At 42.1% G+C, this 17,150-nt stretch overlaps 1 protein-coding gene across 4 annotated transcripts in view; it reads left to right on the top strand.

The window, feature by feature from the left end:
- The window catches only part of LOC108108361 (zinc finger protein 395), a 120,232-nt gene that overhangs the window by 71,315 nt on the left and 31,767 nt on the right, over positions 1-17,150 (top strand). For all 4 annotated transcript variants that reach the window (XM_017216404.2, XM_017216403.2, XM_017216405.2 and 1 more), the window contains exons 3-4: positions 628-734; positions 815-1,032. In XM_017216404.2, the coding sequence (XP_017071893.2) occupies positions 628-734; positions 815-1,032 (325 nt within the window). The remainder of the gene's footprint in view (positions 1-627; positions 735-814; positions 1,033-17,150) is intronic.

Below are 17,150 nucleotides of genomic sequence, written 5' to 3'. Positions count from 1 at the left end.
GCTTCGCTGTTCCTAAGGACTTTTCACTGATTTTAGTTGGCCAGCGAAGGTTGCATCAAGGTTAGCGCTTAAAGCTAAAAGTTGCATGGAAAAGGCCAACGGATCTGGGAAATCTATGTTGACTGGCTGGCTGACTTCAAAAATGTGAGGTCATAGGAAGGAGGCCAATTAATGACGAAACAATAACATACAACGGCGGAATTTCAGTGGCCACAGAAATTAGTTAAATGGAAAAATAGTTTTGCGATGTTTTGCATTGAAATGCCGCTCGAGGCGATTATCGTTGAAAAGACCTCGCGGCATTGTTGTTGTGCAAATTACAACTATGGGCGGTCGCTTTGATGTGTGTGTCTGTCTCAGCTGAAGCTATAGCTAAAGCTGCCGATGCCTGCGTGTCTATATCTTTATCGGCCAGTTTCTAGTCTCTATATGTAGATGAATGCCTGTGGGGGTGGCTGATAAAATCAACAATCAAATCTGGGTCAATGCTAAAAAGCTGGAATTGATTTGCCACTGAAATGTGATACTGGCAAATCTGTTCTATAGGAAACTAGGCAGTCTTGATGCTTAACTCTATTCTACAAACTTTACTAAACAAACTTTCTTTCTTGTATCTTTCATTTTCAGTCCCCGGAAACGTCCGCCCAGCGATCAGCAGGACTACAGCAACTATGAGGAGACATGCCGTGCCGCTGAGATTCTGTCATCGATGAAGCTGCAGAGTCCGCATGGCTGTAGGTCATCTTCCTGCCCCCTGAACCTGCCCCATCCCCCATTTTTAGCCATCGCCTAATTTATTTTACCAATTCCCCAGCAATGGCCGACAAATGCTCGAGTCCCGGTAGCAGCTCGTCGGCATCCTGGAGCTCCGGTTCCGCATCGCCGCCCCTAAGCGACGACGGTCACGCCCACCACAGTCCACACAACATAATGTCGCCACACGATGCGGCCAATGCACGTATACGCACAACATCCGTGTCCACATCGGACGAGGGCATAGTCCTCGACTTCAAGGAAGAGCGCAAGAAAAAGGTAAGCAATTCTATCCACAACTTATAGTACTTAAAATCTATCTAGATCTAGAGCTAGATCTAGAATAAGAATGTAGATATTATGAAATGCGGTCAGAGGAATCGGGGCATGACATTTTGTTGCATTTTAATTGCAACTTTGTGTATAGATTTTAATTGCTATAATTATGTAAATGTCGGCTTGTTCTTGGCACGGCCACACGGCGTATGCTTGATGCATAAAATGCCGCCCAGATCGCCCATTACCCATTACTCATACGCAATACGCAAAGAAATAAATATAAAAATTACAGACAGAAAAAAAAAAGCCAAATAAATGTCGAAAATTTCTCGCCTAGAGGAGAATGCCAGCGCATCAATCACACAAAAGGGCAATGTCAGCAGCTCGTTAGCTTGGCAAACACACACAGTCCATACAGTCGCTCAGTTCGTACAAAATCAATAACCCCACAAACGAAAACCATTCCAGACATACACACTGAGAAGAGCTGGCTCTTTAATTAATTATGTTTGAACTTTAAGGGCCGCAAACCCGAAATCGAAAACCAAAAACTTACGCAACCGAAAAACAGAAATCAACGCCCACCCCTCTCACGCCCCTTGAAAACAGAACAAAAAATATTACAGAAAACTTCTGCCGTAACCAGCGGACAAGTCTGCCGTTTGTTTGCCCAACTAGTTACGCTTTTTCGCCAGCTCGTGTGTTTGGCTATTTCGTTTAGAGCTTTTAAGGGCTCTTAACAGCAAACACACAAAAACCTAAAAACGAGCAGCCGTCAACGACAGCAACAACAACAACAATAAGAACAAATATCGAAGTGAACAGCGGCAGCGGTAGAATATGTTAACCTTGAAAGTCTGATTAGATTTTCATATGGTGGTTATATGTTTTATTTACACGACGTCAAGCCCAAAATACACTGAAAAAGGTTTCTAATGAGAAAAATAATTTGAATAATATTTCGATTACTAGAAAATATATTCATCTTTGTTAACTTTTGATTATTTTTTATATATAAATTAAATATTTGTAAAAAAGTTTGCCACTGACTAAAAAATATGAAAAATCAACAAAAATGATATACAGTTTTTAAGCTAATACTACGTCTGTTTAGAATACCTAATGATCAATCGTTTAACCGAAATGACTCATCGTTAGGATTGAATATATACCTATAAGTGGCTAACTCTCCATAACAACTTGACTTCTCGCCCAAGTCCAATCAATTTTCCATTCATTTCAATTAGTCAAACGTTTTCGAGTCTCTGCTGCTAGCCAGCAGCAATTGCACTTTCACTTTCCATACCTGTTGCACAACCAAGCCGAAAAAGCTGACCAAAAGCGTCAAACTTCCTGCTCCGTCAGTCTGTGTCAGTTTTTCCCCCAAACAAAAAATAAAAAAAAAAAAAAAAACAAAAAAAATTATATGCGAGTATCTATGGCCAATGTGCACACCCCATTTGAATTTATGTCAGAGTCAGGCGACCACGCCTCCCGCCCCACTGCTTTTCGGGGGCTGAGCTGGAAAAACAAACAGAAAAAATGCACAAAATGGAAACACAATGGAAAAGTTTATTTTGCCAAGGCGTGGCTGGTTAATTGAAAAGATATATGCCGCATTTCCGCATCTTGCATCTCGAATCTAGCTGTCCAGCGAAAACACAAGCCAGCTGGATGGCTGGATATACAAAGATATAGATATATAGATAGATAGATGGATAGATGTACGATCTGGCGGGCTGAGAACGAATGCAATTAATGTCTAATTGTGCGCAATTATTGTCAGTTGTCAGGCCGTGTGTGTGTGTGTGTGTGTGTGATGTGCCGCATCAGAATGCACTCGCCCCGAATTGAATTGAAACGAAACGAAACGATTGATGGAGATCTTCAAGGCGGCCACGTGGCGCATACGTAATTCCATCCAGCTGATATTACTCATACGCACTGTTGCGCGTGCGGCTCTTGCTAGATGCATCCAAATGATTAACCTTCATCAAGCTCAAGCCCATAACGTCATGCGAATGAAATGGAATGAATTAAACACCATGAGGGTCGACTCATTTCGAAGTTTCTGCCTTTTGTGGCCTTTGTCTCGTTTCGGATCGTCATCACCGCCATCGTGCGGGTTATTATTTAAAATGCAGATTTATGTGCATTCACCATTTGCCATTTAACATTTACCATTTACTATTTACCGCCACCCGTGACAATCAGGGCCAACGAAGCTTGAGCCGCTCCTCCTTCTCCACCCCACCGCCTGCCTTTTAATCAAGGCCCTTTTGCAATTGCACTCCCATTAAAGGCAACGCTTCAAGGCGATCCCAAGTTGCAACCCCCAACCGCAATGGGTGGTTAAACGTTAGCCCATTAATTTCCAAGCACGTGTGGGTGGCCGGGGAGTAACATGGAGGAGTTCGCGATGGCCGTCAAAAGGAAAGCTCGAGTGGGAAGGCCACAAGTCAATCCTGGAGGGGAAATTAAAACGCAAACTGCAACGATGGCATGTGACAAGCAATCAGAGCCAGCAATTTGCGGTGACAAACTGTTGAAAAAGTGACTGACTAGCTTCGAATCGACAAGATCCACAGCTTCTCATAGAATTTCCCCTGAATTTTCGACTTAATTGGGCCAACCCTTTGAACGCCAGCCGCATCAGCATTCACTTTGTAGATGCGGCTAATTGCACACGCCATATTCTCTATATCCCCTCCCCTTCTCGCTAGCCTAGTATAAGCTTTTCAAATTCCAACTCACAGTATGGCACAGCATAGTTTTTTTCCGACTAATTTGTTTTATAATATCAAAAAGCAACAAAAACGGGCTAAAGCCAAAGCAAACAGGCAAATTATAGTGCACAGAGCAGACAGCGCGGCGGGTGATGGTGATTCAGGGGCGGCATCAAGGGGTCTTTATTCTGGGCGGCTGAAAGGAGGGGGAGGGAACAGGGGACGGATGAGCGGCGTTGCGGTTAGCTGGCATTAAGCTTTCGCAATGCCTGACAGTTGAAACACAAACAAATACAAAAAAAACAATGGCGAGCGGAAAGGGAGCGGGAAAGGGCGGCGGAACTGCATTCGCGGCCAGCCAACATGGCGCTGCACACGTGTCTGTGTGAGCCTTGGCTTAGCTGTTTTGGCCTTTTTTGACAAATGTTCGCGCATTTTGCAGCTGGCAGCGGAAACAGGCACACTCTTCAAAAATGACTAACAATAGTTTTGCCTTTAAAAGTGAATAAATTTTATAAAAATCTATCATTTTTTTAATATTTTCTAAAATAAAAGCTTGGAAACCTCTTTTTTTGTTCTAAAAAATCACTTTTTCTGGTCCATTTCTAATTTTTGGTATTCATTTTTTATGAGTGCAGCAAACGGCAGCGCAGCGAGGTGCATTTCCATTTATTTTTAAACAGCTGCCTCTCTTTAAACAAGCTTAAATTTTGTATTTATGATTTTCGTTTACACCTCACCTGCGCCTCGGCTTTGCCTTATTTCCTTCGCGTGTCTTCGCTTAACTTTCTGCAAATTATTTTTAAACCAAAAGCCAAAAAAAAAAAAAAAAAAAATGAAAACCAAAAGCAGAGCAAGAGCAGCGCAGAAATATGGCAGAATTTAATTAAAATTCGTACAAGTGCCTTTGAGGGGCTCTGCAGCAACCTTGAGTCAACATTCACTCGCCACACCACACATAACACCACACAGACTCGAGCACCTCAGTGCCTCAGTACCTCAGCACCTCAGAAAGCTAAAAACTGAAAAGTGAACACTGAAAACAAGCAGCAATTGCTGCCTTTGGCACTTTGTACATAGACCATAAACCATCGACGTCAGCATCGCAGTCGTGTGTATTAATTTCACTCATATGGCTGTTAACCTTGAATTCTGATTAGGAAGCGATTTAAATTTATCTAAAAGTCGGTTTTTTTCTCTTTTCTTTTTTTTTTTTTTGTACTTTTTGTTGCCCGTTTGCCGCTCGCCTTTATTGAGTTATTATTAAAAGTTAATTGTGCTGCTAAAAGCCATTTGGTTCAGCTTCTCTCCTCTCCCCTTCCCTCCACCAACCACTGACGTTCTAAAGACCCCTTCCCGTAGATGTGTGCAATTTGCGGGGCATTAACAATTGCAAATGACTTGGCCAAAGTGTCGACATCTTGGCTGCGTTGGTAGGATTAGGCAAGCCCGGCGGACGAACAACGACGGGCACGGGGCGTATGAGTAATGACTGAGAAGCAAACCAGCTGGGCCACAAATGTAATTACACCTTAAGCAGAATAAATGACAGAGCAACTGGCTGACAGCCGGGCAGCCTACACCTCGAACCTCAAGAAACTGCAATCAATCGAAAGGCAAGCGGAAAAAACCAAAAGGGTTACAGTGTGAAAAATTGCCTCAAAATCTTGCTCAATCTTATCTTAACTCTTGTAAAATAGTAAAACGATTAGCTATTGGTCATTAATGCTGACTCATAAGTTATATATCAAAACTTGGACAAAGACAATATCGTGATATATATGAGAAGAAAAAACTGAAAGCTGACAAAGAGCCAAGGAATGTGCACCTTTTAGTTTGTCGTTAAAATATACTTTGAAAATTGTGCAATATTTTTAAACTAAAACGGCATTTAAACTTATCGCTAAAGCTGACAAATGGCACACGTCTTTTGCATTCAACAAGCCAAAGGAAATGGCTGCCGCAATCCGTCAAAAGTCAGCAAAAGTCAGTTGCAGGAGTGCCCAGAAATGCAAAAGTACAAACACATACCCATATGAATATAGCGAATCACCCGTGCGTGTGGGAGAAACGAACTCATAAATTTGTCATAATTGCTGAAAAATGTGACTAAGGCAAATGGAAAATGCAATAAAAATACAAATACGCAGTTAGCCTGGGCCGAGCTATTGGAAAAATGAATATATATATAGGATTTTACATATATAGTAGTTGGCTTTTCCACGGGGCTAGATCTGTGCCAAGTGCAAATGCAAACGGCAAACGGCAAACGGAAAAGCGGAAAACGGTCAGAGCAACAAATGCAGCGCCAATTTTCATGTTCAAGGTGACAAAACGAAACGAAACAAAACGAAGCGAACACTCGAGCCAAAAGCTTCAGCTCATCGTTTGGCCTCGTTTCCGTTTGGCTTTTGTAGGTGTGTGTGTATAGCTGTGTGCTTGCCTCACTGTTTCTGGCTTGCTGCAGTTTTAACCTGGCCATTTCATGCTATATTTGTCATCACTTTCCGTACACCATGGGTGGTGGGAAAAAGAAAACGCAGAGGGGAGGGGAGGGAGCTAAATCAGGGAAAGACTACCGCAAAGTTAAGTTTTCTTTGGCGTGTGGAAATGCAGTAGCATTTTGGCCCACTGTACAGTACTTGTCATCCGCATTGGCAAAGCCCGAAAACAAAAAAAAAACAGAAGAAATACAAAAAGAAAACGCTTCGCCGAATGCGGAATTTGGCATTGGGCTTGGGGCCCGCGCCTCTGACACACTTAGCCAGCCTTCTGCTTATGGCCAGATTCAATATGTGCACTTGCACGATACAATATAAATATCAACAGGGGCTAAATGCAGTGTAATCCGCCAACAAATCGGGGCAGCAAGCAAAACAGAGGCACTGATTGATCTAGATCTTAGATTCAGTTCAAGATTAAACCGTGTCCTTATTAAAATTTAAATATTTTCTTAATTTAAAAGGCTTTTATGGCAAGGTGAAAACTTGTTTTCAAAAGAGATCCCCTTTTAACATCTTATTTTTCTACTCTTGAATTGGGGTTATGATTTCTAAATTAAAACATTAAAGCATTTGCCATGTCCCCATTTCCCATTTTCATTCAGCCACAAGAACATATTGTTCTGAGGGACTTACATTGTGGTCAGAGGCATGCAATCGAAATGTTTGCGAAACATCTCTTGGCAAATCTTTCTGCCACGAGCCCCAAAAGACACACAAACAAACACTGCACTTTCATTTCGATTTCATTTTCTGCCAGAAGCGAGCAACTTTTACCTACTACTTCCCCCCCTAGTTTTCCTTAGTACATACAAAAAGACTTTTCCGAGGGGTCACAATTAGATCAGCAAAATAATAGAAGTGCAAAGAGCCGAAAGAGGGCAGCCCGGCGAATTGGCCTAGTTTCGGGGCATGGTACACAACAAAATGGCGGCCCTTGCAACTGTTGTCGTGGCTGTACTTTTTCACCAATACTCTGTGAGTGTGTGTGTGTGTGTGTTTGCAGTTTTCTAGGTTAACGCATACAGAGGCACGAATGCGGATGTGGATGCGGATGCCACACTGTTGCAGCAAATACATTGCGCCGGCCGGCAAAAAGCGAGTGTTGCGCAACAACCGCTAGCCATGAAAATGCATTTCTCGCGCCCTCACTCTTTCTCTTCCTCTCCCTCTCCCTCTCTCTCTCTCTTGTTTTCGCCATGCGCACTTGCTCACTTCACTCACTTCCGCTCAAATCGCCGCACTCACACACGCACACGGAGATAAGTGAGGATGATGCAGAAACCGAAAGGGGTTGAGGGATGGAAGGTGCAACGGCACGTGTTCGCACACCAATGCAGTTTGCTTTTGCTGTGCTTTTCTTCTGCTTTTGCTTTGCTCTGACGTCGTCGATAGCGAAAAATGGAAAATGAGGGAAAATTTTGCAAATGCTAAATGGTAAATGGCAGTGCTGGGCCACAAATTATATTGGTCAACACAACAACAGCTATTTATATTGAGTTTCCGGCTCAAGGAGCAAGCCTTCTCGGCTGATGTCATTGGTGGTTATCATGCCCAATTAAGGCCCACTTCCCGAGCCGTCAGTTTGGTATCTCAAAGCCATTGATATCACGAAAACCACTTAATTTCAAATGCCTTAATATATTCGAGTCTCGAAATACGCGCTCATAATGAGCTGCATTCAGATAGAGCAAACAAAATAATATTTATGAGATTTATACGGTGGCTAAATCATTGGCTAATGACAACACATGTATTTTCGCTCATACTTAAATTTCCATTTATTTCGCCCGAGACATGACATATTCACAAGCCAACTCGAAAGATATATCAACTCATAAATCGAAATGTTTCACTTTTGGAAAAAAGAAAACGAAGCAGAAGTGAAGATCTGAGACTGTGGGTATTTTCTTCTGTTAATTGTATAATAAACAATTTGGAAATGTGAATGCATCGCCGGTGGAATTGTTTTGCGGTCGATTCACTTTTCATGGCTAATTAATTTTCGCATTGCGCAAAATGAATTAATAACGCCAAATGCCATGAATATGCAAACGTGCGAGTGTGCTCCTGAAATGCCCCTTCCTCACCCTCGCCCCTCTTCTCTTAAACATACATATCTTGCTTATACATATATATATATATCTTTATATATATATATATCGAAAATTTATTGTTGGCGTCGTCGCCGCAGTCGCCATAATTAAAAGCCAAACAAGCGGCAGCAGCAACTTCAGAGACCGCCAGGTGATTTCATTTGCAAGTCGCTCTCGGGCGCAGTTTTGTTGCTTTCTGTTTTGGTTTTTGATATGGCAATCTTCGTTAATTATACGCTTAGTTGACTGATCGGGGCGGGGTGTAATAATAACACTACCGCTGCTTTTCAGCCGGGTGTTTGTCGAGTGGGAAAACAAATGCACCCCGGCAAACAATGGGGCACCAAGTGCTCTGCTTACATCACTTTATAGTGAAATAGCTAATGGCTAATGGCGAGTGGGGGTTTGCCAAACAAGCGATCTCTGTACTCATACATACACCTGTCTTTCATTTATTCTGTGAACTAGTACCCGAGGTTTTACCAGCTAATAGATTATAGAAGGAAAACCAGGGCACGTGGCAGTTCATTTATCTTTTCCTAGAAAAAACCCATTTTAAAAACCCATTTTAGCTACTCTCTGGTAATTTTCCTGCAAGACAACCCAATACAAGTTATTTTCCGAGATAATAAAATTATAAAACCAAATTAAAATTCAAAACAGAGTGCAAATTTGATATGTCATTTTGATTTGTGATGGATCTCGTCTTTTCTTTTTTCTTCGCTTTGTTTGTGTTCGCGCAACAAGCGCTAGGCGTGGGCGGAAGGGGCAGCAACAGCTCGTTGACATTTGCATTTGGGGGCGGTTCGAAAGGGGGCGTGGAAGTGGGAGGCCGGCTTAATTAAAGCAGAGCAACGACGCTGGCACGCCTCAGAGCTCAGAGCTTCAAATTCTCTGCGTCGTTACATGCGCTGCGTATATATATAGTGGATATATATATATAGATAGATGGGTAACCCCTAGAAGCCTCCTCACCCGGTTTGGCCACCCCCATGACAGTCGCTGAAGCAAGGCAATTGTGGGCGGGAAGCAGCAAAACTGCATTAAAATTCAAATGCCGGCAATGTCAGGGCAGAAACTGCAGAGCAGCCTTAGGGTAATGGCCACAAGGGGGGTAAGAGAAAAAGTTAAGCTCAACGAAAAAAAAAACACTCAACGGGATGTGACGAAGAAAAATAATAAGAAATATTTCACGCTCACCATAAATCACGACTGCATAAGGCAGAGTCATATATAGGTATATCAACTATATATATAGCCAACGCAATGTGATCATAATTTATATTTTTAAAGCTCATTCACCACGCAAATCAACACATTTTTCGGTGTTTCTTGCCAAACAAATTGTTCTCCACAATGTTTGCAACAAGTCAGAGCCAATTCATTTCCACCTAAGCAGCAGCAGCAAACATGACAGAATATTTCAGCCTTTCCTCTTTTTTGTTTGCTTATTTTTTGCATACCAAATTTGTCATGACAACAACAAATACTCAGCTGCCGAAGAAAGCCCCCATCAATGGGGTTCTGACCAAAGGCAAAATAGCTGAAATCAAGGTGAGGAGGGGTAAGAGGGTTGGGAAAACAGAAAAGTTGGGCAAAGTCAGCGGCAAAGGCAAAATGCCGACAAACAGAAACACACACACACACAGAGAGAGAGGGACGTACATTAGTTGGCAGCGCATGAAGGAATTGCAAATGTATTCAAGGTCAGGGCAGACATGAAAAACGAACGAAAAGCCGACAGAGGCAGCGGCAGTGGGTGGCCCCCACTCTCACAAACACACAAACACTCGCTAAGGAAAATCAATATGGGCAACACTTTTAAGGGTTGCGGCGAAAAACCCACGCAGCCCTTTCCATTCCTTTTCCATGAATTTCCACCAGCGCAAAAAGTGGAAAAGAGGAGCAGTAACGTCATCAGAGTGGTTCAGTGGGTCGTCATAAATAACGCTTCGGGTTTCCCGCGCATTTTCCACTCTCTTGCAGAGCGAAAATGGCGCCCAATGCAGGAGACAAAACACTGCGCAGGCTTCATTCTCTCTTATCCTCTCCCTCTCTCTCTTCTTCTCTCTCTCTCTGTATTTTTACATCTTCTTTTCCCTTACCTTTTTGGAAAAACCTTAGGCGAATTTTAAATCGGGAATGCTTTTAATTATAGCCCGGCCCACGCTCTCCAACTCTCCAGACTTTCGCATGTAATTAAATCCGACCAATTACACGCAGCAACAACAGCAGCAGCAGCGAATTGCAAATTGAGTTTGCCAGCAAATCGATAAGGTTTCAAGGTTAGCTTGCGTGACATTTTCCCAAGCAACAATTCTTGTTTTTTCGGGTTGCCTTTGGCTGGTAATTGGAAAAGTTGTTGGTGCCGGCGGATGCAACCCGAAAGTAACGCGCTAAGTAAACCCAAGAAAAATGAGAAAAAAATGAAGAACGAGCAAAGCAAAGAAAAACCTGTGCGTTGCGTGCGCCATCATCATTATGGTGATTGTTTGTATAAAAATGGCGACTGGCTGCCGGTGGCGTATGAGCAATATTTGATTTATATATTGATTTTTGCCCGCGCAAAGCACAAAGGCCGGGCCTTGCAAACCAGTTATTATCATAATTATTGAAAGGCAACATTTCCAATGCAAAATGCAAATAGATTTCTTATTCAAATTGCCGCATTACCATCTCAAATCTCCTTTTCGCTCTTCTAATTGCAGGTGAGTAATTTGTCGCTTTCGACAGGCTAATGTCTTTAATTGACTTCTGTGAGTAAAAAAAAAAACAACAACAAAATGCCACTTATCTGCATTTATCAACTTTATTATTAAACATATCCGTGTGGGCAGCATAGCCTTGGCATGTCAGTGTCGAGTGAATTGCAAAATGAATGGTGTCTCAATCCATTCGACCGGATTGGAAAGTTGCCCCCTGCCATCATCTATTAAGCCGCGGGTTCATGCTCCCAAAAGTATGCTTGATCCTTCAGCCAACCCGCCTCGATTGTTTTAATTAGCATAATGACACTTCGCTGTGTCTAGACACACAGAGTCCGCCAGATCCGAGTTTATTTCTTGGCTTAACCACTTCTTGTCCCGCACTAACTGAATCATGAATTACGCTTTCAGTCGCTACTTAATACCCAAAATGAAAAGTACATATACGAGGTGTGTTCAAAAAGTAAGGTGACTCTTCAAATTTCGCGAATTTCAAATTTTTCGATTATCGAAACCTTTTAGAAGTTATACGAGGTGTGTTCAAAAAGTAAGGTGACTTTTCAAATTTCAAATTTTTCAAATTTTTCGATTATCTTCAGTTTTGGGAACAAGAAAAAGTCACATGGGGCCAAATCCGGTGAATATGGTGGCTGAGGCATTATTGTGGTGTTGTTTTTGGCCAAAAAATCCAAATCCTTTGATCCATATTTTTCGATAGCAAAAAATCGCCGAGCTCGCAAAACAACTTGTAACTTTACGCCTCTCACAACCAAACAAAAGAGGATGTTCCATTGAAACTTGGTACAGATGTTAGGGAAGAGTGTACCAATATAACAAAACAAAAAAATCGATAATCGAAAAATTTGAAATTCGCGAAATTTGAAGAGTCACCTTACTTTTTGAACACACCTCGTAGATGTGCATAAATCAGGACAATATCCGCGTGTTTTTCTTTTTGGTTGATTTCTGCCTTTTGCTGCTGCTTTCCAATTAAGCCAAAGGCATAAATCAGAAAATGTTTGGCCACCAATTTTTGTGCAAACAATGCAATAAAAACAGTTTGCTTAGCCAGCAGAAAATTCAGATACCTAATGGGTTAAAAATAAAGTAAAGTAAAAGAAGAAATCCCCGCAATTATTTTTACCGCCTGGCAACGGAATTACGAATGCAGTTCCAGGAATCGTCGTTAATCAATGTTCAAAATAATTAGTCATGTGGAGGAGGAAGAAGCAGCCATAGTGAGCGAAAATTTGTTTTCAGCGGTGTGAAATTCGCCAATATATCTCACAGATACTCTCACTTATACACTCAAGCACCTACGGGGCCTAATAATAATCATAATAATAAAATAAAAACCGCTGGCCACTTGGCCTTGGACTAGGTTGATTGCATTCTAGCGGTCAATGCCGCCGCCGGCGTCGTGAAAACGATCGCTGAGCGGCTATCTCTTTCCCGTTGCGTTTTAATTTCGCACCGCTCGGCTTCTCATTTTTGTTTTTTCCACTTTTTTTTCCCTGCTGCTACTGTATTCTGTATATTGTATTTAAAAAAAATTTGTTTTTATTTGTATTTTTGTATTTTGCAATGACAAAAGAAAAATATCGGAGAAGCCAACAAACAACTTGTTGTTGCTCATACATTTCAAAATCAACATCAGCAGCAGCAGCAGCAGCAGCAACTATTTATAAAATGCGCTTGCCTGGCCAGCGTATCTGTGAGTAGTATCTGTATCTGAACCAATACCTCTATCTATATCTGTATCTGTAGGTGTTGATGTAGTTGTAGTTGTAGTTATAGCTGTAGCTGTAGCTTTTGCTGCCCGTGCGCGACTTGCAATGCCGGAAAGCAATAGCAAACGTCGTCAGAGCGGCGTTGTGACGCCAACCAAGCAATCCGCCTGCCAATGACGACAGCCGTTCGTTCGCTCGCTGAGTATCTTTTGGATACATTTCAAAACAAAAATAACGCACGAGATCCGCTCTTCGCCGGTTTACCTTTGAATGGCATTTGCATAACAAGTGTCAGGCTAAACCGCGAACTACCAACAAACCCAAACTCAAACTCAAACACAAACCCAGAGCCCAAGATCCCCAGATCCTTCGGCTGTCGCCCCGCCAGACATAAATAATTCAGATTTCGACTGCTGTTTCCAGGCCACAGTGCATTCAACCGATGCCAAATGCTAAATGCTAAATGCGAATGCGAAATGCGAGAAGTTCATTCGCTTTTTGGCCAATACTTACCTGAACCATAACTACAGTTCACTCATTCTTATTAACTGTATTCTGTGGTAGCAAGTGTTAGTCTTACCAATTTATTTAGAGCCCCCTTTCACCTGTTTATGTTTCCTGTTTTACTTTTTTTTCATAGCATCGAATGATAAATTACCACTTAGTGTGTTTGGCCGTACCTAATCGGTTTTGGATACGCTCAAGATCACGTCATCTTGGGAACAGGTTGCAATTGATGGGTCGGTAGCTGGAGGAATAAAGTATTTTATGGCCCGTAGAACCGCTTTCTCCGAAAGATAAGCGAACAACCTTGACGCCGTTTGCAATCGGTCAGGCCAAAAATAATAACAAAATTTCCAACCATACATATTCGCTGTTTTGTTTTGGCCTTGCAATATGATTTGGCTTAGAGTGCTTATGGCTTATGGCTAATGGTTGATGGCTTTTGGCCAGAGGTGTTCAAGGCCCACTTCCTGTTTCAAGTTACCCTGCATGTGGGCGCAGTTAGCTGGCAAGGTGCTTAGCTAGGCAGTATCTCAGTTTCGCAGTATCTCAGTTTCTCAGGTGTTCAAATGCTCAGGTGCTCCGGTGTTGGTCCGGCAGGGGCATAATGATGAATGACTGCAGCATTTATAAATATACAGAGCAGCCATCATCATAATGAAATAAGCTAAGCATAACAAATGCGTCGAAATATTTGCGACAGGTTGCAATAGCCGACAAACAAAACAGAGAACAAACGCAAAAAAAGGGGGAAAAAATTATTTAAAAAAAAATTATATAAAATCGCCAAGCGAAAACACATCAACGGGCAAAAACTCGAGTCACTCAATGTGCATGGCCTTGAAGATTTGGCTGCAAAATAAGACAAAAAAAATCATCAACCACACAGTGAATATCATAAAAATATTCACACAAAACAAAACTGGCAAAAAAAAAAAAAAAACGATTATAATGAAAGCCACTAATTTGCCAGAAAAATAAAATAATATAAAATAAAATAAATGCATAAAACAGTGGAGAGTGGCTGGGATTAACTGGCAATTTGCATCGGCCTGATGAACATATAGAGTTTCATAAGCTGATTGATTTGTCATTAGCCGGCTCGGCCAATTAAGCCCTAAAATTTATTATTAAAGTATTATAATAATTAACTCAGCAAAATTGCATATAACCCTCGATGTATAATCATTTTCGACTCGCCTCTGAATTTTCAATTATGGTTTTTTAATCGTGTTTTGGCCGGTCAAGTGGCTTTGGCCAAAATATTGATTAATTGCAGTCAAGGGGTTAATAGGATTACAAATTGTTGTTGTTGCTGTTGTTGCTGATTTACTGATGTTGCTGTGGCCGCACGCTAGATGGCGTGTTGGCGCGACTCGTCAACGTTTTTGACAAGTCAACAACAACAAGGTTTGACTGCGGCGGAGATTGATGGCGAATGAGTTGGCACCTGCCATTGGCCTTTAAGCCGCTAACCGTTTGCAAATCTCGTAAGCCGCTTGCCAAAATGTTTGTCAGCCAGTTGGCTTTTATGTGGATGTGGTTTCAGCCAAGGCAGCCATCCAGTCAGTCAGCCAGCTAGCCAGTAACCAGAAACATGAAATCTCTTTGATCTGCGGTTACTTAGTCATTGTCATTTGCATTTCCATTGCCATTTCCCTTGGCATTACCATTCCTATTTCCTTGGCTAAGCCAATGATTTTATTACACGCGCGCCCGGCCCGCTCAGCTTTAGATGTGTGTATAATTTTGTGAAATTCAACCGCATCAATTTTGTGCCCCTTTTGTTTAAACTTTTGCCCAGACAAAACAACAAACGGGAATTTCCATTGCACTCTATAATTGCCATTGTAAAAGCGGCAAACAACAATTGCAAAAAGCTTCATCATCATTACACGGGCGCTTTTTTTTTTGTTCTGCAGCTTTTGCCATTTGGCGTCAAGCTGTCTGAGTCGAATGGCTTTTCCAGCCATTCACTATTCACTCGCATGCATTTCCACTTAACAACAAAAGCTACAGCAACAATAATAACACTAATAATAACAACTAGGTATTAGCCATGGCTGTATCTATTTATTTACAACATGTGCCATAATTAAACAGAGCCCAACAGCCATATTTTTTTGTTTTTTTTTTTGTGTATCTTGCCAATATGGCAAAAGTTTCTTTTTCTAGCGGTTATCTAGCTTACCAGTAAGCCAGCTAATTATTGCTTTATGACTCGGAACCCTGCACTCATAAATCCCACCCAAACTAGCGCACTAAATAATTACACAAAACTAAAGCCAAAGTCGTTGGGGGGGGAGGAGGTAGCATTGCGTGCCATTTCCACCTGAAAAGCGTAAATTATAGCGCTATTTATTTATGCTGTAAATGCTGCTGCTACCTACTACTGCTACTAACTACTGCTGCTGCTGGCTTTTATTGCCCTGTGCCAGTTGCATTTGTTTAAAATACCATTTGACAAACATCAAAGCCGTTAAATGTTACTTTGACATGTCGCACACGAGACTCTCCAGGGGCAGCGGCAAAAAGGCAAGGAGAGTGGGTGGGCTTATGGCCAATTAGATGAGTGAAATGTGCCAAGCGGCAACGGTGGCAGCGAGGGATCATTATAACTACATATAACCAGTTAGATCGGTGGGGGAAATAACTATATATATTTATATACAAAGTGAGTAAGCCCCCCGCCACTTACAATGCAATTTCCCAACTCTGAGCAATGCACAAACGTCGGTTGCTGGGGGAGGGAAGAAAGAAATGAGCTCTTGACCAAGTTTTTCGATTGGAGTGACTGCAGGGAATAGGAATATTTCGTTTCACAAATAGATTTGCAATTACATTAAAGTGTGCCCCGTCGTTTATTTTTCTCCTTTCGCTCAACGGATAAACAAAATGACGCTCAGAGCACCGGATACGGAAATAAAGCGTCAAAGCTCTGGCAGGGCCACAAATAAATGGCTCTGTATAGCGAATCTAGTTTGCTGACACGGCACAAAGGAAGCTCCCTCTCTCTATATCCCATTCTTTTTCTGCGGAAAAGGGATTTCCCCCCTGTACCCTGTCATCGGATATAGACATCGCATATATAGACAGTTTTCTCCACAAGTCCAGCAGCCCTGCAGGTCATACGGCATAGAGATATATATATATATGTCGAAAAGCCAAAGCTAAATCCTGACCAACTCCCCATTTTCAGCCTTCTTTTTCGTTCTTCTTATTCACGTTTTCCCAGGCCAGCCCCTTTTTAGGGGGGCGTTGCCATGGAAAAGCGTTTTGTCAAAGCGACAGGTGCTTAAATATTTAAAAAGCCAATGCCCAGTTGCTGCTGCTGCTGCTGTTAGGTGTTGGCCAAAAGGTAAAAATAAATGATGCTCCGGGATAATGGAAGGCACAGGATAGCAGGCCTGAAAATAGAAACTGGCCCGTGACCAAAAGCCAAATGGCCTGGAAAGTCCACGACTTTAAGCTGGAAATTCTATTAGTTTCTACTACAAGCGGCATGAAAATGCAAACACAAACACAAATCGATTCTGACAGGGGCGAGCTTCTGATTCCGATTGTGCACTTCGAGCTGCTAATGAGCCGTGACATTGATGATGACTCGGGCATGCTGGAATCGGCGGATCATTTGTAATGTGTCATGATTATGCAATATTCGTGCAACAATTACCGCGAGGCATTTGCATAAAAAAGCGGACGCCCGTCAGCCAGTTCGAGTGGCAATTTTCCACTCAGAAGCGGGCCATAGCTCGGGCTATATAGCTCTCTAGCTGGTCGTTTTGGTCAACAGGAAGCTGCTGAGTTGGCTAAGACAAGGCAAAAAGGCATATAGCCAAGCCAAGTCAAGACAAGA

This window comes from Drosophila eugracilis, unplaced genomic scaffold (assembly GCF_018153835.1).
Source record: "Drosophila eugracilis isolate 14026-0451.02 unplaced genomic scaffold, ASM1815383v1 contig_47, whole genome shotgun sequence".
Lineage (NCBI taxonomy): Eukaryota > Metazoa > Arthropoda > Insecta > Diptera > Drosophilidae > Drosophila > Drosophila eugracilis.
Note: the sequence above shows the minus strand (reverse complement) of the source record. Positions and strands in the feature narration are given on the sequence as shown.